Source organism: Chiloscyllium plagiosum, chromosome 2 (genome assembly GCF_004010195.1).
Source record: "Chiloscyllium plagiosum isolate BGI_BamShark_2017 chromosome 2, ASM401019v2, whole genome shotgun sequence".
Taxonomy (NCBI): domain Eukaryota; kingdom Metazoa; phylum Chordata; class Chondrichthyes; order Orectolobiformes; family Hemiscylliidae; genus Chiloscyllium; species Chiloscyllium plagiosum.
In genome coordinates this window covers 31001590-31027701 of record NC_057711.1, presented here as the reverse complement: position 1 = coordinate 31027701, position 26112 = coordinate 31001590, and the positions used below count along the sequence as shown (strand labels likewise).

Below are 26112 nucleotides of genomic sequence, written 5' to 3'. Positions count from 1 at the left end.
TCTTAATTGAATTTGTAGGACCCCTACCTAAAACAAAATGTAGGCATCAGTATTTGTTAACAATAATGGATGTGTCCACTAGATTTCCAGAGGCCATTCATTATGCAATATCACAGCTAAAAGGATTACAGAGGAATTACTCAAATTTTTCATGAGATACAGACTACCCATAGAGATACAATCAGATCAAGGGTCAAACTTCACATCAAAATTATTCAAAGAAGTTGCGGACAGCCTAGGAATAAAGCAATTCAAATCTATTGCATACCATCAAGAGTCACAGCGAGCACTAGAAAGGCAGCATCAGACATTAAAGACCATGTTGAGGGCTTTTAGTTAGGATTATCCAGATGATTGGGATAAGGGAATTATGTTTGTAGTTTTTGCGATCAGAGATGCACCACATGATTTGATCAAATTCAGTCCATTTGAATTAGGTTTTGTGCATGAAGTGAGGGGACCACTAAAATTGATTAAGGAGAAATTGGTAACTCATAATTCAGAGACCACAATGTTTGGACTAGATGTTAAATTTTAGGGAGTGATTAAATAGAGTGGGGGAGTTGGCTGGACAGCATTTAAAAGTATCACAGCATACAATAAAACAGGAAACAGACAAGAAATCAAAAACTTACCATTTTGCTATTGGAGATAGGGTGTTAGTATTATTTCCAGTCATAGGTGAACCTTTAAAAGCAAGGTTTAGAGGACCTTACCAAGTCAAAAGGAAATTGAGTGAGGTGAACTATTTGACAAGGACTCCAGACAGGAAGAAATCCCACAGAGTGTGTCATGTGAATATGCTCAAAAGGTATTTTGACAGCGAAGGAAAGCAAGAGGCCAATGTGTTATTGATTACAACACAGAGGGAAGAACCAAGTCCAGAGGATTCTGAATTGGACATTCCTCAAATTAAATTGGACAATGACAAAGTTGTCAAAAATTGGGGTAAATAATTGAGTTACCTTCCAGAGGAAAAGCAAAATGACCTGAAAGAGCTATTACTATCACATGGGGAGATATATGGAAATAAATTTGGAATTATTAACCTAATTATGCATGATGTAGATAAAGGAGATGCTGTTACAATAAAGCAACATCCCTATCGGCATAACCCTCTAAAGTTGGCAGACTCAAAAGGATTTTGAACGCATGATCCAAGACAACACGATTGAAGTGAGTTACAGTAATTGCAGCTCACCCATAGTCATGGTGCCAAAGCCAGATGGTACCCAATGGACTATCGCAAAGTCAATCCTGTTACAAAAGACTGATGCATATCTGATTTGGAAGACTGTATTGAAAGATGGGACAAGTAAGTTGGACTTGCTTAGAGGATACTGACAGGCACCTTTGTCCGAAAGACGAAAGACAATTTTGGCTTTCATAATGCCGAATGGACTGTAGCAGTTTAAAGTCATGCCATTTGGTATGAAAAAAGCGCCCACCACGTTTCAGAGATGAACCAATACGGTTATTTCCGGATTACCCAATTGTGTAGCTTATGTTGACAACCTGGTGATTTCACACATGGAAGGAACATTTGCAACATTTATCAGAATTGTTCAATTGACTTCGGGAGGCAGGCTTGGAGATAAACCTGGCTAAATGTGAATTTGCCAAAGCCTAAGTCACCCTCCTGCCAAGTCACCCTCCTGGGCCATGTTACTGGACATGGACAAATGGTCCCACACAATGCAAAAACAAAGATAATTGGGAAGTTTCCCACACCATCAACAAAATGAGCATTTCTATGATTCCTTGGATTAAGTGGATTTTATCAAAATTTTGTACCGAATTTTAGCAGTTTGGCTGACCACTCACTGAATTGCTAAAGAAAGGTAAGAAGTTTCAGTAGACAGCGAGCTGTCAGAAGGCATTTGACAGCCTGAAAGCTGTGTTAACTACTGCCTCAGTATTAGCCATACCTAATTATGCAAAGCCATTCAAGGTGCCTATCGATGTGAGTGACATGCCTGTTACTGCTGTGCTCTTACAGGTAGATGACAAGAAGATTGAAAGACCTTTGGGTATTTCTCCAGGAATTTGAATATTCATCAACAGAAATATTCAATAGTTGAGAAGGAGACTTTGAGCTTGGTGTTAGTGTTCCAATGTTTCAATGTTTATGTTACCAGTGATGTATCTGAAACAATAATTAACATTGATCATAATCCATTGACGTTTGTGGAGAAATTTAACAACAAATATTCCAGACTGTTCAGATGGAGCTTGTTGTTACTGCAATTCACTTTGAAAATTGTGCATGCGGCAGGACGAGAAAACGTGATTGCCAACACATTGTCGAGACTTGAATGAGATAAGGAGTCGTTCCGTGGCAGGAGTAAAACAGACTGAAACAAAATGTAGTCGTGCATATTTGTATGATTATTATCAACATAATAGATATGTGTGTTGTACAGTACTAACAATTTAAGATTAAGGGGTTTTAAAATGAAGCCACCTTTGGATATTGATAGTTCTTTATTTAAGGGGGGAGGTGTGATGATGCTGCCCCTTTAACAAGGTTAGGTTGTTCTTGGTTTTTTTTTCAGGATGTAAACACACAGGCTCCGAAATGTCTGAGGTTGATCTACTTGAGGAAGTTTTTAAGTTTTAAAAAAAACTTGTGCAATGAAAGCGGAGTGGCCAGTTCTCCCAGCTCAGCTTTTCTCTGGTTTGGTTTGGTTTTAGCAGTGTGGCTGCTCTCTGAAAGTAGGCAGTCACTTGTGAAGCTGCTGGACCCAAAGAAGTAGGTCCATGCTGATGCTCCCTCTCTTTGACATCTCTCCTGGAAGAACCTGTGTTGGATTTTTCCCTTTTTTTTGCAAAGGGGTATTTATGGGGATTGTTGCAAGTATTTGGAACAGCATCATTAAGTTGGGATAATCTGTTGGGTTTTCAGATAGGTTAAGTTATTCTGTAATCTGTTCTCTTTTGTTTGTGTTTTATTCAGTAATCATGCAAATAAAATACTGTTTTGTTTAAAACTGCATCACTCCTGGAATATCCACTCTACACCTGCTTAAAACAACTAGCAAAGTCAGAGTTCAGTTTACTTTCTTGAAATGGTCCATAACAACAGTGAATCCACAAAGATCCAATGCTCTCTCTCTCTCTCTCTCTCGCTCGCAGTGTGAGTACAGACATTCTTCTCATCTAGTTATACTTACAAGAGGGGAGAGAGAGAGAGCATTCATCTTCTTCCAATGAAATAATCTGTGACATCAGGGGAAGGCAGGGGTCCAAGAAATGTCCTTGGTGTGTGGGCTGCCAGGAACATACACCAGAGGGATTAAAGACAAATATTCTACACTGTTCAGATGGAGCTTGTTGTTAATGCAATTCACTTTGAAAATTGTGCATGTGGCAGGACAAGAAAATGTGATTGCCAACACATTGTCGAGACTTCATCTCCTTGGTGAAGTCACCCTGACATGAGTATCAAAATCACTGACCCACAGGTTTTCAAGACCTTGAAAAGTTTGTTTGCTGTCAGATCAGTACGTAACACAAGTAAATTGTCTCATGCATATTCTCTCATGGTGCCATTTCAAATAAATGCATGCCAAAGTACTGTGAAAGACCATAGTTTGTAAGATTGTGTCGAATGATTCTTTGCAGACAGACCCATACCTGCACAGTTCACTATGCGGTTTGCATGAATAATACCGTCTGGTGTTTCCACATCCCATGTTCCATCAAACCGTGATGAAAGTCCTGTTACTGCAACAGGATAATACAGCTCAGCTCCATACTGCCTTGCTCCAGCTGCCAAAGCCATGGTGAGAGAATAGGGGTCAATGTGGCCATCTCCAGGATTATACAACCCAGCAAGAACCTAGAGCACAATACGTTACATAGTTAGATCAATGTCAAATGCTTCAGATATAAACATTACAGCAGGTGTAATACTTCTCTTTTTAAAAATGTAATCCAGAAGGACAATGCAAACAGTGTTCTCTTTAACAGACTCAGCGAGTGGAACTGCTGGGCTCACACTCTGCCAGGCGACCTACATTCGAATCGATTGACACTCACCACTAGGAAAGGCCATTAACCCCATCCCAAATACAGCAAAAATGTCTTTGAGTGTAAAGGCAAAACATGTTCCCATGAATAGAGTTAGAGGCCCCCATCTGATCATAACACTGAAAGATTGGCTGATATTGTGCGAGATCATCCCTAGATTTTGCTCTCAGCTTTCCTCTAACACAGTGCATTTCTTGTCATAGTTATCGAACGCAGCTATGATGGAAATGTAATACACTGTGTCCCTCATGAAGCATGATTGCAGCAACAAGAACCACCCCCACCCACAGTGTTTACAACACCTACTGTCGTATGTTTCCAGGTTGAAGGCCCAGTTTGAATGTTAGCTCATAGCTGAATGGGCCGAGTGAATGAATGAACGAGCGGCTGTGGGTGAGGCATATGAGTAAGTGAGAAAGGTGGCTGAGGCTGTAGGGTACCAGATCAGTGAGATGGCAGCTGGATGAAATGGTAGGACATTATTATGGCAGTCAGTTCTGGGGAGTAGACAGTTGTCAGAGGCAGTGTGGTCAGGGGGCATTGTTGGCAGGTTAAGTGAATAGTCAGGGAAGGGTCAAGAGGTTATTCTTGATGGGATTGTGGTTGTGGGATCAGTTCTGTGCTTACCCAGGAATCGGTATAGGTTTTTGCTTCAGTCCGTAATTATCCAGGCAAGTACATGGAAACTGGCTAACATCTCCAAGTCTAACCTAGAATCAGACATATTCGCAGAGGCTCACAGGAGCAAGGAAACTGCCTTTCAGAAGTTTTAATTTTACTGTCAATTCCCATATGGGTCACCGGCGCAGAATTTAAAAAATTTATTCCCAGAATGTGGGCATTGCTGGCTGAGCCAGCATTTACTGTCCATCCTTAATTGTCCTGGAGACAGTGGTGGTGAACTACTCCTTGAATCACTGCAGAGAAGGAACAGCGATATATTTCTAAATCAGGATGGTGAGTGGCATGGAAAGGACCGTGCAGGTAGTGATGTCCATACGTATCTGTTGCTTTTGTCCTTCTAGATAGTATGGCCATGGGTTTGGATTGTGCTGCCAAAGGAGTCATTAGAGAGACACTAGAGTGCATCTTGTCAATAGAATATACTGCAGCTACTGGGACAACTATGTGAAGGGAGTGATTACTGAAGGTGGTGATGTGAGAGACAAAAAGATCTGCAGATGCTGGAATCCAAAGTAGACAGGCAGGAGGCTGGAAAAACATAGCAAGCCAGGCAGCATCAGGAGGTGGGGAAGTTGACATTTCGGGTGTAACCCTTCTTCAGGACTCGGGTGGGTGTAGGGGGAGCCTCAGATAAGCAAAGTGGCAGGGGCATGGTGGTGAAGTGGAGATAGATGAAGACATGTAGAGAGTACGACCTGGTTGGTTAATAGGAGGAACGAATCCAGTAGGTGTCAGGGAGGAGTGGAAGGGAATGGAAGGGGCTGGGAAGGAAGTTGGGGGATGGAAGGGAGGTTAAAGCAGGCTACTTTGTCCTGAATGAAGTCAAGCTTATTGAGTGTTATTGGAGCTGCACTCATCCAGACAAGTAGAAAATATTCTCTCTAACTCCTCACTTATGCCTTGTAGATGGTGGAAAGACTTTGAAAAGTAATGTGGTGGGTTACTTGCTGCAGTATTCCGAGTCTCTAACCTGCTCTTGTCACCACTGTCTTTATCTGGATCATCCACCTCAGTTTTTGATGAATTGTAACTTCCAGGTTATTGGTAGAGAGGGCGAATAGAATGATAGAGTGGATAGCAGGAAGCAGTGTTTAGAATCCCTTGTTAGAGGTGGTCATCGTCTGGCACTTGTGTGGCACAAATGTTGCTTGGCATTTATTAGGCCAAGCCTGGATATTGTCCACATCTTGTTGCTAATGGACAAGGACTCATTCTGTATCTGAGGAACTGTGAACGATGCTAACATTGTGTAATCAACAGCCTACATCCCAATGTGATGATGGAGGGAAGGCCATTGTTGACGCAAGTGAGGATGATTGGGTTAAGGTATTATGACTTTGTGCGTGTACTATACCTTTAAGAGTGTTGAAAGGCTGGCAAGGACTTAGCAAGCACACAGAGAACTGGAAAATTTAAAATGTAACATTTGGCCAAACAGCTAACAGTAGCTGGATTACTATGAGACAAAAACAAATTTAAATTTGGCCAACGAGTTTAAGTTATGCCCCAAGATACTGAATTCCAATCAAGTTTGAATTTAGTATTTTGATAATATTAAAACCAATGAAATGCTTCAATGTTTTGGGGTATATATTCAGACATTTTGAACAGTTAGCCAGAGTGGGAGAACTGCCAAAAGGCCAACAGATGTAGGCTGCTAGTTTGAGAGCTCTCATAAAGGTACCTGCCTGTGGAAGAAGTTTGTACAGCAGAACATAGAAACTGACCTGGACAGAGAATCTACAGAAAAGATCCAAAGAGTAAACTCGGCAAAGTTGACTGGTTTTGAAACGTGACTTATTTTTGTAAATTATAATCAGGATTTTTTTTATCGGACTGGTATTGTGGAGGAGGAGCTAAAAGATAGGCATAAGAGAAAAGAGTTGTAAATAGTTGTTAGTTAATATTCTCTGTTAGACTTAATGAATAAAGTTATTAATTTTTATTTTAAATAGTGACTTTTGGGATAGCTTTTTGCCTCCCGAATTTTAAAGATTACAGCACAAGGGTGAATCATTTCTGTGTTGCTGGTTTAAATTAGCAGAGGGGTTTACCCCATGGCGTAACAGTGTGGGGGCTCGTTGTTGGAATTTGAACAGTTTGGGTCTCGGATTCGTGATGTGAACAGGTTTAGACAGATTTGAATAGATTTGGGGTATGATAAAGCGCGGCAGATTTAAACATTTTAAATAAAACATAGGTGAGAAAAGTTGCTTAATTTAGATGACCTGTGGTTGATTAAATTAAAAGTGAGAGAAATAGCTCTAAATATTTCTAAAGAGTTTCTGGGATTTGAAGGTAATTCTCAAATTTGCCAAGAAAGTTTAGAAGGAAAGAAAAAGGCCCTAATTTTAGAATGAGCAAATAAGTTAGATTTGGGTTTAATCAGAGACAAAAGTAAAGCTGAAATTGTAAGGGAATTACTCAAACACTTAGGTGTATCTGAGAAATGGACAAGTACAGTAGAGGTAGAAAAACTTTAATTACAATAGAGGAAAATGGAGTTAGAAGATAAACAAAGGGAGAGAGAAAGAGAAAGAGAGAGAGAAGAGAGAGAGATACAGCAAAGAGAGACAAGGTTCTTAGCTCAGAAAAAGAGAGAGAAGAAAGGGAGAGTGGAAGAGAGAGAGAGAAGAAAGGGAGAGTGGAAGAGGGAGAGAAGAGAGAGACAAACAGAGAGAGGAAAAAGAAAGAGAGAGAAGGTTCTTAGCTGAGTAAAAAGAGAGACAATTTGAATTTGAGAAGGTAATTCAGGATTACCTTACACTGAAAGACTGGAGCGACTGGGCTTGTATACCCTTGAGTTTCGAAGATTGAGAGGGGATCTGATTGAGACGTATAAGATTATGAAAGGATTGGACACTCTGGCAGTAGGAAACATATTTCCACTGATGGGTGAGTGCCGAACCAGAGGACACAGCTTAAAAATACGGGGTAGACCATTTAGGACAGAGCTCCGGCGAAACTTCTTCACCCAGAGAGTGGTGGCTATGTGGAATGCTCTGCCCCAGAGGGCAGTGGACGCCCATTCTCTGGATTCATTTAAGAAGGAGTTGGATAGAGCTCTCAAAGATAGTGGAATCAAGGGTTATGGAGATAAGGCAGGAACAGGATACTGATTAGGAATGATCAGCCATGATTATATTGAAAGGCGGTGCAGGCTCAAAGGGCTGAATGGCCTACTCCTGCACCTATTGTCTATTGTCTATTGTCTAAGCTGTGACTTAACAGGATGGAGATTAGAAGAGAAGGTAGTGACATACACAAATATGTCAAAACTCTGCCACATTTTGATGAGAAAGATGTTTTAGCCTTCTTTACTTCATTTGAAAAAGTGGCTAGGCAGATGAGTGGTCCAAGGATTTATGGGTAATGCTAGTTCAGAATAAACTGGTAGGCAGAGCTAGCGAGGTATTTGCCGCGCTGTCAGATGAGAGGTCAAGAGATTAGGAAAAGGTCATCAGGCTACTTTAATTGCTTATGAATTGGTACCAGAAGCATATAGACAGCGGTTCAGAAACACAAAGAAGGAACCAGGTCAGACTTATGCTGAGTTCAAAAGAATTAAACATAGTCATTTTGAAAGATGGGTGCGTGCTTTGAAGATAGGTAGGACCTTTGAGGCTCCAAGAGAGATTATTCTGCTGAAGGAGTTTAAAAACTCACTTCCAGAGACAGTAAGAATTCATATGGAGGAATAGAAAGTTCAGAAAGTGAGAAAGGCAGCAGAACTAGAAGTTGCAAAAGACAAGTGTCCGGCCAGAATTTTGTGCTGTGAGAGATAGAAGTTGGGAGAAGGGGAGATCCTACACTGAGAAACAGAGTAGAGAACACTGGTATGAGTTTATCACATGTTAGAAAAGAAGCCCAAGAGGGTGGAAAGGAGGTCATAGAATCTTGGAGTCATACAGATTTACAGCATGGAAACAGACCCTTTGGTCCAACTCGTCCATGCCAACTAGATATAGAGTCATAGAGTCATAAAGATGTACAGCATGGAAACAGACCCTTCGGTCCAACCTGTCCATGCCAATCTAGTCCCACCTGCCAGCACCTGGCCCATATCCCTCCAAACCCTTCCTATTCATATACCCATCCAAATGCCTCTTAAATGTTGCAATTGTACTCGCCTCCACCACTTCCTCTGGCAGCTCATTCCATACACGTACCACCCTCTGCGTGAAAAGGTTGCCCCTTAGGTCTCTTTTATATCTTTCCCCTCTCACCCTAAACCTATGCCCTCTAGTTCTGGACTCCATGCCCCTCATAATTTTGCAAACCTCTCCAAGGTCACCCCTCAGCCTCCAACGCTCCAGGGAAAACAGCCCCAGCCTATTCAGCCTCTCCCTATAGCTCAAATCCTCCAACCCTGGCAACATCCTTATAAATATTTCCTGAGCTCTTTCATGTTTCACAACATCTTTCCAATAGGAAGGAGACCAGAATTGCACGCAATATTCCAACAGTGGCCAAACCAATGTCCTACACAGCCACAACATGACCTCCCAACTCCTGTACTCAATACTCTCACCAATAAAGGAAAGCATACCAAATGCCTTCTTCACTATCCTACCTACCTGCGACTCCACTTTCAAGGAGCTATGAACCTGCACTCAAAGGTCTCTTTTTTTAGCAACACTCCCTAGGACCTTACCATTAAGTGTATAAGTCCTGCTAAGATTTGCTTTCCTAAAATGCAGCACCTCACATTTATCTGAAGTAAACTCCACTTGCCACTCCTCAGCCCATGGCCAATCTGATCAAGATCCCTTTGTAACCTGAGGGAACCTTCTTCACTATCCACTACACCTCCAATTTTGGTGTCATCTGCAAACTTATTAACTGCACCTCTTATGCTCACATCCAAATCATTTATATAAATGACGAAAAGTAGTGGACCCAGCACCGATTCTTGTGGCACTCCACTGGCCACAGGCCTCCAGTCTGAAAGACAACACCACCACCCTCTGTCTTCTACGTTTGAGCCAGTTCTGTATCCAAATGGCTAGTTCTCCCTGTATTCCGTGAGATCTAACCTTGGTAACCAGTCTCCCATGGGGAACCTTGTAGAATGCCTTACTGAAGTCCATATAGATCACATCTACCAGTCTGCCCTCATCAATCCTCTTTGTTACTTCTTAAAAAAACTCAATCAAAATGGTGAGACATGATTTTCCATGCACAAAGCCATGTTGACTATCCCTAATCAGAGCTGAAAATGTGTTGTTAGAAAAGCACAGCGGGTCAGGCAGCATCCAAGGAACAGGAGAGTCGACGTTTCGGGCATAAGCTCTTCTTCAGGCTTATGCCTGAAACGTCGATTCTCCTGTTCCTTGGATGCTACCTGACCTGCTGCGCTTTTCCAGCAACACATTTTCAGCTCTGATCTCCAGCATCTGCAGCCTTCACTTTCTCCTCGAAGAATTTATCCCTAATCAGTCCTTGCCTTTCCAAATACTGCCCCTCAGGATTCCCTACAACAATCTGCAGACCACCGATGTCAGGCTTATCTATTTCCCTACTTTTTCACGCAGAGGGTGTATGGAATGAGCTGCCAGAGGAAGTGGTGGAGGCTAGTACAATTGCAACATTTAAGAGGCATTTGGATGGGTATATGAATAGGATGGGTTTGGAGGGATATGGGCCGGGTGCTGGCAGGTGGGACTAGATTGGGTTGGGATATCTGGTCGGCATGGACGGGTTGGACCGAAGGGTCTGTTTCCATGTCCTTTTCCACAATAAACACTGATGCAAAATGCTTGTTTAGTATCTCCCCCATTTCCTGTGGCTCCCCACAAAGGCCGCCTTGCTGATCTTTAAGGGGACCTATTCTCTCCCCAGTTACCCTTTTGTCTTTAACATACTTGTAAAAACCCTTTGGATTGTCCTTACTCCTATTTGCCAAAACTATCTCATGTCCCCTATTTGCCCTCCTGATTTCCCTCTTGAGTATACTCCTCCTGCTTTTAAGCTGTTTTAAGGATTCACTCGATTTAACCTGTCTATACCTGATGTATGCTTCCTTCTTTTTTGTAACCAAACCCACAGTTTCTCTAGTCATCCAGCATTCCCTACACCTATCAGCCTTTCACCCTAACAGGAACGTACTGTCGCTGGACTCTCGCTATCTCATTTCTGAAGGCTTCCCATTTTCCAGCCATCCCTTTACCTGCAAACACCTGCCCCAATCAGCTTTTGAATGTTCATGCCTAATACCATCAAAACTAGCCTTCCTCCAATTTGGTTCTTCAACTTTTAGATCTGGTCTGTCCTTTTCCATCACTATTTTAAAACTAATAGAATTATGGTCACTGGCCCCAAAGTGCTCCCCCGCAGACACCTCAGTCACCTGTCCTGCCTTATTTCCCAAGAATAGGTCAAAAGGTAATAGAGTGGGACACATAAAATTACAGTGCCAAAGGTTTCAGATGGGCACTGGGAAAAGGTATTTTCACTGCCAGAAGGCGGGACATGTAAAGTCACAGTGCTGGTCATTAAGGAAAGGCATTGTGGGAAAAGATGTGGTAAAAGAAGCTAAGCCAAAGCTTTAACCAAAGTAGTAAAGGAGACTCCAAGAAGAGCCGAGGAGCTACAGGAGAATGCGCAGCCTAGGCAGGGGCTGTGTATGGGGTTGGTACCTGATCTCGACAATGACTTCACCTCTGTGGGTAAAGTTTACTTACAAAGAAAAGAGGGAGAAGGACAAGAAGTTATAATTTTGAGAGAAACAGGATCTAACCAGTCGCTGATAATAAGAGATGAGTGAATGTGCACTCTTTCCGATCTGTTACCCAAGAGTGTGGTAATTTGTGGGATAGATGGACTGAAATTTCCCCTGTGTAAAATCAAGTTGGAGTGCCAACTCAAGACTGGGGAAGTCACAGTGGGAGAGTGGCAGTTCCGGAAATTCAGTTTGTTCTTGACAATGATTTGGCAGGATCCAAGGTGGGAGTGACACCACTTGTTGTGGAGAAGCCCAAGAAAGACCAAGAAACTGAGGAGTTAAAACAGAAATGTCCTGGGCGGATCTATGATGGCGGCGATCTGAGAAGATCACACTGCAGAGCTTCGCATCGCAGCAGGAGCAGGACGGTCCTTTAACCTGCCCAACCCAGGTCATCAGGATTTCTTGGGGTGTTGGAAAGATTGTGGCGCCCCAAGAAACATTTATAATTGACTTACCTGTATTTTCAGCTGTCCAAAAATGCCTAAAAATGGAGGAGGAGCATCTGATGCCGGGCCTGCAGCTCAGCCTGTAGCAGCCTCGGAGCCGATTACTCTTCAGGACCTAGTGAACCAGCTCTTGAAATCTCGCGAGATGTTGGGGAAACAGATTGAAGAGAAGCTGGCTCCAGCCTCTCTCATGCTGCAGAAGCATGAGCAGCAGCTGGGAGACCTGGAGAAGAGGACGGATGAGGTGGAGCATAGGGTCACAGTGGTGGAAGCTGATGCCAGTTCATTCAAGGAAGAGATCCAAGCCCTGAAGATGCAGGTTCATAATTTGTGGACCAAGTGGATGATCTTGAAAACAGGGGCAGGAGAAAAAACATTCGGATCATCAGTCTGCCTGAGGGTAAGGAAGGTGAGCGGCCTGCGGAATTTGTTGAAGATTGGCTTCCGAAATTCTTTGACTTGGAGACTGGCATGAGAGGATCGAAGATAGAGAGGGCTCATCGGGTCACAGCACAGAGGTCGGGTCTGGGTCAACGCCCTCATCCTTTCCTGGTGTGGTTCCATCATTACCGGGATAAGGAGAGAGTCATGGAGGCTTCCAGATTCAAAGGCCCTAATTTACGAGGGGTCTAAGATCATGTTTTTTTCAGGACTTTTCAGCGGCGGTGATCCAGAAACGAAAATCGTATGATGGTGTCAAGAGAAGATTGAAGGAGCTTGGGATTCAGTACTCCCTGAGATATCCAGCAGTGCTTCGGATCACCTTAGATGGATCCATGCATCTCTTTGACACATCGGAGAAGGCAAGAGACTTTGTGGACAAACTAACCTAAGTTAAGCAATTGTATGTATGTATAAATGTTGTTGTTTGGGTATGCGTTTATCATTCTGTAAAAGAAATGGAGGAAATCCGGTTGGAGCTATGTTTTTCCACTTTTTTTTCCTCTGTTGATAATAATTTGGTTCAAACTATGTCTGGCGGTGGTTAAGATCTACATTTTAAATTTCTAAGTTAGGACATACCAAAGGATGGGTGGGGTATTTACTCCCCTTTTTTATATAAAAGAATGTTTTTTATTCATATTGATATTCTATGGGGTGTTTATTCTTTTTAACTTGTGCTTCCGATGCGGCTCTAGCTGGGAGAAGTGAAGGTGGTTGAGATGGTTAGATGCCTATTTATGGGCAGTTCGGGATGGGTAGTTGCCCCCTCTGGGCAGGGGGTGAGTTCCCCTACTCAGCACTATTGGCGCTTTATATGTTGGTTTGTTTTCTGGTTTTTGTTGTTTTTTATTTTTAATAATTTTGTATGTTTGTTAAATGTAGTGGTTTTAGTTTATGTAATTTTTATATTTGGTGGACCTTGCGACATTAAGGCTCAGCAATTTGTGGTTCGGGTTCCTCCTCTCTGGAATTTAAATGTAATTGCAGAAGATTATGGCTAATGATTTGATGAAATGGTGTACCTGGAATATCAAGGGAGGTCACTCACCAATTAAGAGGAAGAAGGTACTCTTGAGTCTGAGAAAGGAGAAGGTGGATATTGGTTTGTTACAGGAGACACATTTGGATGACAAGGAACATCTGAAATTACAGCAGAATGGCTTTGACCGAGTTTATTTTTCATCATTTAATACCAGAAGTAGGGGAGTGGCTATATTGGTTAGGAAAAATCTCTCATTTAAATTGCTGGAATGTGTTAAAGACATATATGGGAGGTTTGTAATTCTTAAAGCCTTGATAAATGGGGAAGAATATAGCATTTTAAATGTTTATTGTCCCCCAGCTCATCCTCTTAAATTCTTGGTAGATGCTTTTTCTAAACTGATAAGTCTCAAGTCTTGGCACATCATTATAGGGGGAGATTTTAACTGCCTCATGGACCCCACAGTAGACAGGTTGCCTAAAGGTCCCTTGATAGCCTCAGCACAAACTAAACAGTTATTGGGTTTGTGTGGGGAATTAGGATTGGTGGACGTCTGGAGGTGTCTCCACCCTACAGGTAGGGATTTCACGTTTTTCTCCAATCCGCATAGATGTCACACGAGGATTGATTTTTTTCTGACCCCTGCGGTAACCCTGGGTCTGGTGGCATCCTGTACGATTGGTAATATTGCCATCTCTGATCATGCTCCAGTCTACTTCATGGATAAGATTAAGGATGTTACAGTGGATTCAAGGTACTGGTGAATGGACCCCTTTAATTCTCATGGACAGTAAGTTAGTGGAGTAGTTCTCTAGGGAATTTCGGGCTTTCCTAGACATCAACATAGGTTCGGTTGATAGCTCATCAGTTCTCTGGGAAACTGCCAAAGCTTATGCCAGGGGGTTAGTTATTTCATATTCCACCAGTAGGAAGCAGCAGAAGGGTGAGCAGCAATGTCTCCTTGAAGCACGGTTGAAGTCAGCCGAGAAGGCCTATTTTGACAGACCCTCGTTGGTCAAACTACAGAGGATTACGGTACTGCGGTCTGCACTAAATTCGTGCTCATGCAGACGGCAAAGAAGGAGCTGGCTTTTGCAAAGCAAAGGTTATACGAGCATGGTGACAAGCCAGGCAAATACTTAGCATACCTTGCCAGAAAGAGAAGTGCCCCACAAACCATTACAGTGATTAGGGAAGGGTCTGGGAAACTAACATGTGAATCTAAAAAGATTAATGCGGCGTTCCAGAGATTCTCTTCTAAGTTATATCAGCCTGAGAATTGTGAGGAGGGGCAGGCCAAAATGGAATCCTTTTTTAGAGATCTGAAGCTCCTGGGTGTGCCTCCCAAACAACAGTCCTTTCTCAATGGCCCATTATCAGAGCAAGAAGTGCAAGAAGCTGTGAGGCAGCTTCAGAGTGGAAAGGCACCTGGTCCTAATGGACTTCCCAGTGAATTCTATAAGGAATTTATAAGTATACTGTCAGGCCCAATGCTGAATATGTTTAATGATTCATACAGTCATGATTGTCTCCCACCATCTCTGAGAGAGATCAATATTTCACTTGTCCTTAAAAAAGGGAAGGATCAGGAAGACTGTGCTTCATACAGGCCCATCTCGCTCTTAAATGTGGACTTTAAGATCCTATCCAAGGCTCTTGCATTAAGGTTGGAGACTGTGTTACCCTCTATTATTAAAGAGGATCAGACGGGGAGGATCAGACGGGCTTTATAAAGGTTCGCAGATCCTCCAATAACGTTAGGAGGCTGCTTAACATAATTCAAGCAAGCCAACAGCAGTCAGTACAGAGATTGGTGATTTCTTTACATGCAGAGAAGGCATTTGACTGAGTTCTATACTCTAGACCGGTTTGGTCTGGGCGAAGTTTCATAAGATGGGTAAAGGTTCTCTACAGTGTACCTCTCGCTGCGGTCATTACCAACGGGGTACGATCAAGCAATTTTAATATTTCTAGGGGCAGCCGGCAGGACTGTCCCCTTTCACCATTACTTTTTACGTTGGTGATTGAACCGTTGGCAGAGGCCATTCGTGGGGATCTCAATATATCAGCTCCAGAAGTGGGGTCAAAATTACATAAGATCTCGCTGTATGCAGACGATGTTCTAATTTTCTTGACAAATCCAGCAGTTTCAGTGCCTTGCCTGATACAATGCATTCACGTGTTTGGTGCTTTTTCAGGGTATAAGATTAACTTTGCTAAATCTGAGGCAATGCCTATGGGTGGTCTTACGAAAGGGTTGGCTCTTGACAGTGACTATAGATTCCCATTTAGGTGGTCACAGGGGGGTTTTGTGTATTTGGGCAAATTCATTACTCCAGTTCTGGATTGGCTGTTCAAAGCCAATTTTACTCAATTATTTGAAAAAATTAAACAAGATCTCCAAAGATGGGAGGCACTTCCAGTCTCATGGTTGGGTCGGATAGCGCTTATTAAGATGAATATTCTCCCTCGTTTGCTATACCCGATACAGATGCTCCCCCTGATTTTGAATAAACAAACACTCAGGAGACTGAATGGTTGGTTCAGCTCCTTTATCTGGCACCGTAAACGGCCCCTCATTAAATTAGCCAAACTGCAGTTGCCTCACAGATTGGGGGGAGTAGGCATTCCGTACATTAAAAATTACCAATTAAGCTCGCTTTTGACCTACGTGAGTGATTGGGTTTGTGGATCCCTCTTTCAATATGGCTAGATATCGAAGCGTCCCAGGCAAGGTGCCCCCTTGCCAGTTTGCTGTTTTTGGACAAGGTGAGGACAGGTAGGGAATATTGCCATAACCCAATCGTCATCAATACTGTTAAAGCATGGAGGGCAATTTGGCAGAGGGAAGGTAATATTGGCAAAACATCTTTGTTTACACCTTTAGTGGGTATGCCGGGTTTTCAACCGGGTATGATAGATTCAGGATTTAAACGTTGGGCAGCTAGGGGTATATCTTGCATGGGTGATTTATTTGAGGGAGATGTAATGATGTCCTTCAATCAGTTAGTACGGAAGTATGATTTACCTAATCGAGACCTCTCGTTTTTTTCAACTTAGGGATTTTATTCAAAAAAAGACCACATTTTTGACTGATCCCTACAAATCTGACATAGAAAGAGGGGTACTAAGGGCTAAGAGTACACTCTCTGTCAGTACTTTATATCACCAATTGGGGGGTGCCATCTCAGATGAGTCTGGTCGACTCTGCAAGATGTGGGAAAGAGAGCTGGGTGTTGAAGTTTCTTCAGAGGCATGGGAGGATGTTTGGGAGAATGCAAGGAAGATATCAATTTGCAATAGGACCCATGCTTTACAGTTGAAGGTTCTCCACAGGGTCCACTTAGTCCCAGACCGTTTGTCAAAATTTAAACCAGGGGTATCTTCAGCATGTCCCAAGTGCAAGGTCTGTACGGGTACTCTTACCCATTGTCTTTGGTCTTGTGACAGGCTTCAAACATATTGGAGCGCTGTGGTGGGTGCTATGGAGAGGATTTTAGGTGTAGGGGTGGAGAAGGATCCTATTTCGCTCCTTTTGGGCCTACCTATTGTATTTCCTGCAGACTCGCATAAGAAAAAACTTTTCAATATTCTTACGTTCTGTGCAAGGAAGAATATCTTGCTAGGTTGGATATCCAGGCCTGTCGGGTTGGCGGAAGATTGTTATGGAGCATATTCCCCTGGATTTTCTCACAAATACGGTACACCACAAAACTGAGAATTTTTACAAGATATAGCAACCCTTTTTGAAATACCTGGACACAGAGTTATCTGCCACACTAACAAGGGCTTTTATATAGCCGTAGCGATTGTGTTTCATGAGTCCAATATCCAGGGAGGAGGAACTGTGAATGTATGAGTATTTTGTTTGGCTGGGCTGAGTTATTACTATTTATTTGCTTGTTGTTAGGTATTTATTTATTTAGTTAAATAGCTAGTTTAGGTTTTTAAAAAAATTTATACTTCTCTATATATGTTTATACCTTCGTAAAGGAGGCTGGATTGGGGAATTTTTTTTATTATTTGGGTTTAGTTTTGTACTGTTTTGAATTGCATTGTTTTGTATTTGTTGTAATATTTAAAAATCTATTTTTTCTTAACAAAAATATATTGTAAAAAAAAACATAAATATCCTGCTATTTTCCCAGACTGTGTAGTAACCAGATCGCATTGTCATAAGTCATAGCACAAAGCAAAAAATAAAGAGAAAAATGAAGGAGTTGAGGTTCAGTTAGCAGACACCCTGTTTGATGTAATGGTGCAGGAAAACCCTGAACAGGCAGAGGGTCAGACAGAAGTGTTTAGTCCTGAAAGGCTAAGAGACTTGCAACAGCAAGACAAGACAATAAAAGACATATATGTGGATGTGTACTCTGAAAAGGAGGCAGAGAATATTCAAAGGTTATTATCTGAAAGATAGAATCCTAAGACAGAAATGGAGACCATGGCAGGTTAGTGCAGAGGTGAAATGGGCTGAATTGCATAAGATTGTGTAGCCTGTAGCATACAGGCAGGAGGTGTTACAGGTAGCACATGAACTACCTGTAGGAGGTCACCTAGGGGTATTAAAGACTCAGGCTAAGGTACAAAAACATTTTTATTGGCCTGGAATGCACAAGGATGTCATTAACTTTTGCCATACGTGTCATACATGCCAAATGGTGGGTAAGCCACAGGCAATAATAAAACCAACACCTTTGTTGCCAACTCCCGCACTTGTAGAACCTTTCACATGGGTTATAATTGGTTGTGTAGGTCCACTCCCGAGAACTACAAGTGGGAACCGGGACTTGTTAACCATAATGGATGAGTCTCCAGATTTCTGGAGGCAATTCCACTACGGAGTTTCAAGGCAAAACAGGTGGGAGAGGAGTTAGTAGCTTCTTTCACAGGGTATGGGTTACCCAGAGAAATTCAGTCGGACCAAGGGTCAAATTTTACTGCTAAGCTTTTTAAGGACGTTATGGATAGCTTAGGTATACAGGAATTTAAATCCAGTGCATATTATCTAGAACCCCAGGGAGCTTTAGAAAGGTGTCATCAAACCTTGAAGACCATGTTGAGAGCATACTGTCAGGATTACCCGAATGTTTCAGAAAAAGGTATCCATTCGTATTGTTTGCCATTAGAGATGCCCCAAATGAAACTACTCAGTTTACTCCCTGCAAGTTATTTTTTTGGCATGAAGTGAGAGGCCCTTTGAAATTAATCAAAAAGAAATTGACAGGACCAAAGTCGGAGGTCTCACGCTTAGATTATGTATCGGAGGTGAGGGAGAGATTAAATCAAGTAGGTGAATTAGCTAAACAACGCCTAAAGAGGGCACAGCATTGAATGAAGCAGGTGGCAGGTAAAAGCTCTAAGACCCGGATGTTTTCTCGAGGGGATGACGTGTTAGTACTGTTACCAGTGATAGGAGATCCCTTCAAAGCCAGGGTTTAGTGGTCCCTATCAAATTGAGAAAAAGTTGAGTCAGGTGAACTACCTAGGAAAGATGCCAGATAGAATAAAAAGGTATCAGGTATGTTGTGTGAACATGTTGAAACCATATTATACTCGAGAGGAAGAACTGGAGAAACAGGTATTAGTAACTGTCCCATAGAGTGAGGGATCAAATCCAGATGATGTGGATTTCGATATGCCTCAAAATAGATTTTAAAATTAAGAAGTCCTTGCGGAGTGGGGTAGGTTAGTAAGCTATCTATCTCAGGAACATAGAATGAAGTTGACAGATTTGTTACTGCAGTATAAGGACATCTGTCAGAATCAGATGGGGAGGTCTAATGCTTTTGAACATGAAGTAGACGTAGGGAATACTGCTCTGATAAAACAACACCCCTATTGGCTTAATCCTTTCAAAGTCAGACAGGTTCAGATGGAGGTGGAGGCCTTGCTCGACAAGGATATCATTGAACCGAGTCAGAGCGAGTTGAGTTTGCCAATTATCTTAGTTCCCAAATCAGATGGGACTCAATGATTCTGCGTGGTTTATTGGAAGGTCAATGCTGTTACAAACTCAGACTCATATCCAATTCCTAAATTGGAGGATTGTATTGAGAAAGTCGGACAAGCCAGTTACATCACCAAGTTACTTCATGCGTGGTTACTGGCAGGGACCTTTATCAGACAAGGCAAAATAAATTTCTGCCTTTGTAACCCCAAGTGGGCTATATCAGTTTAAAGGGATGCCTTTTGGAATGAAGAATGCACACCAGCCACATTCCAAAGACTTACGAACAGAGTTATGGCTGTGTTAACAAACTGTGCAGTCTATTTGGACAATCTTTAGTAAGCCCCAGAAAGATCACATGGTACAGTTGGCAGAGCTCTTTGAATGACTATGAGATGCAAAACTGGTAATAAACTTAAACAAAACTGAATTTGCGAAAGCAGAGGTGACGTTCTTGGGACATAACATTGGTCATGGAAGGTTGACCCCACGGAACACAAAGACAAACGCAATCGAGGAATTTCCACGATCAACTTCGAAGAAAGAGATGCTTCGAGTCTTAGGGCTCAGCAGATTCTATCAGAAGTTTATTCCAAATTTCAGCAGTGTAGTGACACCATTAACTGATTTGCTGAAGAAGAGCATAAAGTTTCAGTGGACAGAACAATGCCAGGTGGCATTCGACCATTTCAAAGCAATATTATCCACTGCGTCAACTTTAGTGACACCAAACTTTTCAAAACCTTTTTAAAGTTGCCATCGATGCTGATGACATAGGAGTTGGAGCTGTCCTGCCACAGGAAGATGATGATGGGACAAAGTAACTCAACATCCACCAGAGGAAATACTCTATGATCGAGAAAGAACTATTGAGTTTGGCACCGGCCTTACAACATTTTAATGTGTATGTCACGAACAATGTGTCAGAGACGGTTGTGTACGTGGATCACAATCCTCTTACATTCTTGGAATGCTTTAAAGACAAGAATATGAGACAATTTTGTTGGAGTCTTATGTTACAGACAATGTGATGATGGAGTATCTTTGAAGACGCTACTGAAAACAATTGGGTCAAGGTGTTATGATGTTGTGGGTGTACTGTACCTTTAAGAGAGGTGAATGGCTGGCAAAGACTTAGCAAGCACACAGAGTACTGGACAATTTAAAATGTAACATTTGGATAAACAGCTAACAGTAGCTGGATTACTGTGAGACAAAAACAGATTTAAATTCGGCCAACCAGATTAAATTATGCCCCAAGATACTGAATTCCAATCAAGTTTGAATTTAGTATTTTGATAATATTAAAATCAATGAAACAATCCAATGTTTTGGGGTATACATTCAGACATTTTGAACAGTTAGCCAGAGTGGGAGAACTGCCAAAAGGCCAACAGATGTAGGCTGCTAGTTTAAGAGCTCTCATAAATGTACCTGTCTGTGGAAGAAGTTTGTACAGCAGAACATAGAAACTGACCTGGACAGAGAATCTACAGAAAAAATCTAAGAGGAAACTCGACAAAGTTAACTGGTTTTGAAAGGGGATTTTTTCTTTTGTAAATCGCAATAGGGATTTTTTATCGGACTAGTATTGTGGAGGAGGAGGTATAAGATAGGTTAAAGAGAAAGGAGTTGTAAATAGTTGTTAGTTAATATTCTCTGTTAGACTTAAGGAATAAAGCTGTTAATTTTACTTTAAATAGTGACTTTTGGGATAGTTCTTTCCCTCTCGAATTTTAACAGATTACAGTACGGGGTGAATCTTTTCTGTGTTGCTGGTTTAAATTAGCAGAGGGGTTTACCCTATATCATAGCAAAGGACATTATTCTAAGGAACTGCTGCCGAGATGTCCTACAGCTGAGCTGATTGACCTCCAACAACTGCAGCCATCTACCTCTGCACCCTCCAGTGTTGATTCTGGCTTGATGGTAATGGTAGAGTGAGGGATATTGCAGACCATGAAGTTGCTGCTGATGGACACAGCATCTTGGGTTTTGAGTTGCTCAGTCTGTTCAAAGTCTGTTCCGTTTTGCACTTCCACAGGGTGTTGATGTGCATCTTCTGTCAAACACGTGATCTCCAACAATCCAGTGGCTGGAATTATTGGACCACTTTGTTTTGCATGAACATACCAATTTGGAGCAGGAGTCGGCCACTCAGTCCCTTGAGCTAGTTCTACCCTTCAATAAGATCATGGCTGATCTTGATTACTCCACATTCCTGCTACGCATGACAACATTTCATCCCCTTGCTTGCCAAAAATCTATCTATTGCTGCCTGAAGAATATTCAAAGACTTTCCTTCTATCTTCTTTCAAGGAAAGAGTCCCAATGTCTCTGATAGAATAGCCCTGATATGTATACAGGTCTAGAATTCCCCATCCTTTCCATATCCACCCTGTCAAGAAAGCTTTAGATACTTAAATGGACATAAACTAGCAAAGGAGAAAGTGAGGACTGCAGATGCTGGAGATCAGAGCTGAAAATGTGTTGCTGGAAAAGCGCAGCAGGTCAGGCAGCATCCAAGGAGCAGGAGAATCGACGTTTCGGGCATGAGCCCTTCTCCAGGAATCCTGAAGAAGGGCTTATGCCTGAAACGTCGATTCTCCTGCTCCTTGGATGCTGCCTGACCTGCTGTGCTTTTCCATAAACTAGCAAAGCTGAAAATGTGTTGCTGGAAAAGCGCAGCAGGTCAGGCAGCAACCAAGGAACATGAGAATCAACGTTTCGGGCATAAGCCCTTCTTCAGGCATAAGCCCTTAACACATTTTCAGCTCTGATCTCCAGCATCTACAGTCCTCACTTTCTCCTCATAAACTAGCAAAGCCTTGTTTGACAAAAAATAGCTACACAAGCCTAGCTTCCAAAACATTTGATATTTGCTTAAGATATACATGCAAACTAAAACTGACTATAAGAGGAAGTTCTGCTTGTTTGGGTGATACTCATGAACTCTCATGCAGCTAACACCGGTATTAAATATTAACACATTTCTTTTGACAAGAACTTACAAGGGTAAGTGGAAGATGTTCTACAATATATTGCAAAACACTGTTCAAGGCAAAGCTTTTATAAATATTGGCAATCATATCCAAACTGCTTACATAACATAAGTAGTTCAAGGTAAAATGGTAAAAGAAAATAAATGATACGTCAGCAAAATGATCGACTAATATGAAGTCAACCGAACGCCAGTTTACCTTGTCAATATTTATCAGAGGGAAGAGTTCCTGCACCTTTTCGGGCCCAATCAAAAACTGTGGTGTGACATTCCATCGTGTCCGGGTCATCTGGTAATGAAATTCATCCACTCGGGTCGGGGTGGTAGCAATCCGAATACTGCCAGGCTGGTGAAAGCCAACTGCCTGTGGAAAGTGATCCAAAGCAATGACTGAGAATGTCTCTGTGGTTCATTCTGGCATGTCACAAACGTTTTTGGCGAGACTATTAGCAAAGCTTCTCTGGCCCAACTTCACTTCCACCTTGCTTTTTTTGTCTGTTAAATTCAGGAGGTCTCTGCTGTTTGTTGGAGAAGTACCTACACAACTACATGAAGAATTTAATGTGGCAAATATAGCAAGTGGTTTATTCAGCAGTTCTACCATTAGCTTGTTTACCCATCTGTAAGAGGCAAGCGCTCTGCTATTTTAAATGCAACCAAGTTATAAGAAAGCTGCGTCTCCAATGACAGAAATGAATGGACTTGCGGGATTGGTTTTACGTTTCATGATCAATCTAATTCATTAGGCCATGTGAATGTTTTCCATAGCTTCTGCGGCTGTGAATATGCTCTGCTTTTATATCATTCACAGAAATTGTAACCGATGTGCCCCTCTCATTTTTTATTTTAGAATGAGTAAGCAATTTCTTTAATATTGCAGTTCCTTTTTTTTTGTACCACCACATTCACTGTCTCAGCCCAGGTCGCTGCACAACCACATTGACCACACATCTTTGAGGGAACATTGCTGGCATCTACATTGGAGCAAATAAGATCATACAGAGTTAGTGAAAAATTACACTTAAGAACTTGAAAAGCAATACTTCCCATGCATCTTACTGAGGGTCAAACACATGACAGGGTGGAACCTAGTCTTATCGCTGTCTCTGTCCCAAATACAGTGCTAAAACCTGTGAAGAAATAAATCTAAACTGGGCTCAAATATTCCTCTCAAGCAGAAATGACAGCATTATCATATGTAGATCTGGAGTTTTTTTAATGAATTATCATCTGTTCTGGGGCATTAAGGCCACTAAAATGGGAGTTGGACTTATTATCTCAGTGCTGCACATTAATGGTGATCAATACTTTCCCATGTAGAAAAAACTGGAAAAGAAATCCAACCAATCCAACATTTCAGTTTTATATTGCTATCCAAGTCAAAATACTGCTTTACAAGTAGCACAGACAATGGCTTTCTCCAATAGGGCATGGATCCCACCATCACAAAAAGTCTCTTGAAATTAACCATCCTTCAGTCTAGTCAAATCCCAATGGCAACTATTTAGTTCAGCATGCTTCTGATATGAAGGACAATATGACCTCCTTTGCTGTGTCTTTCTCTTCCTCCCTGATCTGTTTTCTAGCCCTATTCTCTGCTGTCGTCCAAGCTATTTGTCCTTCACCTCTGGCCAGAATGCAGTTACAAGACAGTTAGCAAAATGTGAAACACCAAGGTCCTCTTCTCATCAGACTCGCTACAGTAATAAACGACATCAAAAAATATGATAAAGTGAGCTAATTGCCTGAAATGACGAACCAGCAACTAATCCTAAAATACCACTTGATCTCTTTCAGTAGTGTTGGTAAGGGGTTCCTTCTGCCTGCATCTACCTTGAGCTGCTCCATGTGTTCTGCTGAGTCAAGTGGTAGGTATGTGAAAAGGTTCTCCAAGAAACAGTAATTATCAGTGATTTTTAGATATCTGGTGTGGACTCTAAATGGCCACACAAAAGCCTAATCCAATATGATGGGAAGTACAACTCTAGCTCAAAATGAGCTTGTATCTTCTGTCAACTATATTTGCCATAAATGATGCAAGACTTCATTCATTAGTATTTTATTCACCAGAGACCCTCTGCATCTTTCTGAACTCTGGTGCCACATTAACAATACATCAATACGTTTAATCTCAGTGATAAGGACAAGATTAATTTTTTGATGCTTACTTTAGGTATTCATGCATGAAGTATATCCAGCCCTGGAGCGTTTACTTTCCTCAAACTATTGGTGATTGATTAATTGTCTGTTTCATACGCTGCATCTATGGAATGATCAAATACACGTTTTCCTTTGATTCTTGCTATCTGCCATTGTTTTCAAATTAGCCGAACATTTCTTTTCCTTTTTCCTTCTATGCTGACCTCACTTATCTGATCTCTTGATTTAAAAAGTCCTACAGAACCCGACTGGATTTTCTTCATTCTAAAAATAAATGAAAATACATAGTTTTACAGATTACTCCCGGTGAAGCTAAAATGTCTCTTATATCACCTTTTCCCCATGACCCTGGCAATCTAGGTCATTCCAAACTCTCTAAATAAAGTTGACAATGTCCAATCAGTTTGATAAGAGCAATGAGAAATCTAGTTTGAATGTACTGTGATGGATGGTGGAGCGAACATACAGGTTAATGGAGGCACCTACCTGTCCAGTCTCTTCCTCCAATGCTTCATAAAGTTTGATGCTGTAGTGATGAATTTTCTTCAAATTGATCCCAGGATGAAAATATGTTGTTAAACCTGCCTAAACAAAAAACAAATATTTGGAATTAAGATGCAAGTCAAAAAAAGCAGAAATGAATTTGGCTGAAAATCTTTACCTAAGGGAACAAGGACAGACATCTAATTCAAAGGGGATTAGTGAAGACTTATTGGTATGAGAAGGAATTTTCCAACTATTTCTATTAAAGTGCAGAAAACGTACAGCATTGGCCACTATTAATTATTCTAAGCCAGGGCCTCACTCCATTTTGCGTCAACTGTTATTATATATTACAAAGAATTTATTGAGTTGTTACATGTTTCAATTAGCTAAAACTCCATGTTGGGAGACTATGTACCAAAATGACTTGAAAATGCAGTGAAGGTTGTGAAATTTAGTTTGTGAACTGTGACATGATTTAAAATAAGCTACAATTTTAACTTGCAAACTACTCATAGTGTTGCCTGCCGTAAAATCTGATCTACCCACTCAGTGGTAGCACTTTCATCTCTGAGCCTCTCGGTTTACAATCTGAAAGCCCACTTCAAGTCTTCAACACATTTGATACCTTGGAGCAGTACTAGGGGCGTACTGTGAGGTCAGAGGTGCCATCTTTCAGAAATGCTAAACTTAGCTCATATATGTCTGTTTACGTAGATGTAAAATAATACATGATATTATTTGAGTAAATAAAGAGAAGTCCTGCTGGTTTCTATCCCCCAATCAATATCACCACCCTTACAACAGATTGTTTATCTCACAAAAACCTCTGGCTGTTATCTCATTCCTATTGTGGGACATTCCTGTATGAAAGGTTGTTGCATTGGCCTACAAAACAGTAACCAGACTTCAAAAAGAAATTCACTGTGGGATGTTCTGTGGATGTGAATGGCAGTATGTAAATCCAATAACTTGCTCTAGTGTATAAAAACAGGAAACACCATTATCAGGAGAAGGTCATGATGAACCTGCAGTTTTCTAACACAATGAAATAGATGAAAGGTCATCAACAAAAAGACACTCTCAAAACTATTGATCACATTCAAAACAAACAAAAGCTCATCCCAAGGGTTCAGAACAGCAAATTTAAAGTACCTGAACAATTCAAACACTTTTCTAATCTAGCTATGTAACTAAATCTCT

General features: G+C 41.5%; 1 protein-coding gene and 1 long non-coding RNA gene across 3 annotated transcripts in view; one reads left to right on the top strand and one right to left on the bottom strand.

Annotated features, from left to right (window-relative positions):
- dmgdh (dimethylglycine dehydrogenase) overlaps positions 1-26112 on the bottom strand; it is a 143704-nt gene that overhangs the window by 111663 nt on the left and 5929 nt on the right. For both annotated transcript variants that reach the window (XM_043706890.1, XM_043706897.1), the window contains 3 exons: positions 24913-25011; positions 22466-22630; positions 3637-3841 (listed from right to left, as the gene is read on the bottom strand). In XM_043706890.1, the coding sequence (XP_043562825.1) occupies positions 3637-3841; positions 22466-22630; positions 24913-25011 (469 nt within the window). The remainder of the gene's footprint in view (positions 1-3636; positions 3842-22465; positions 22631-24912; positions 25012-26112) is intronic.
- LOC122558396 lies at positions 12622-21744 on the top strand. Its single transcript, XR_006314118.1, has 3 exons — positions 12622-12755; positions 13369-13372; positions 21710-21744. It is a non-coding gene; the product is annotated as an uncharacterized LOC122558396 (long non-coding RNA).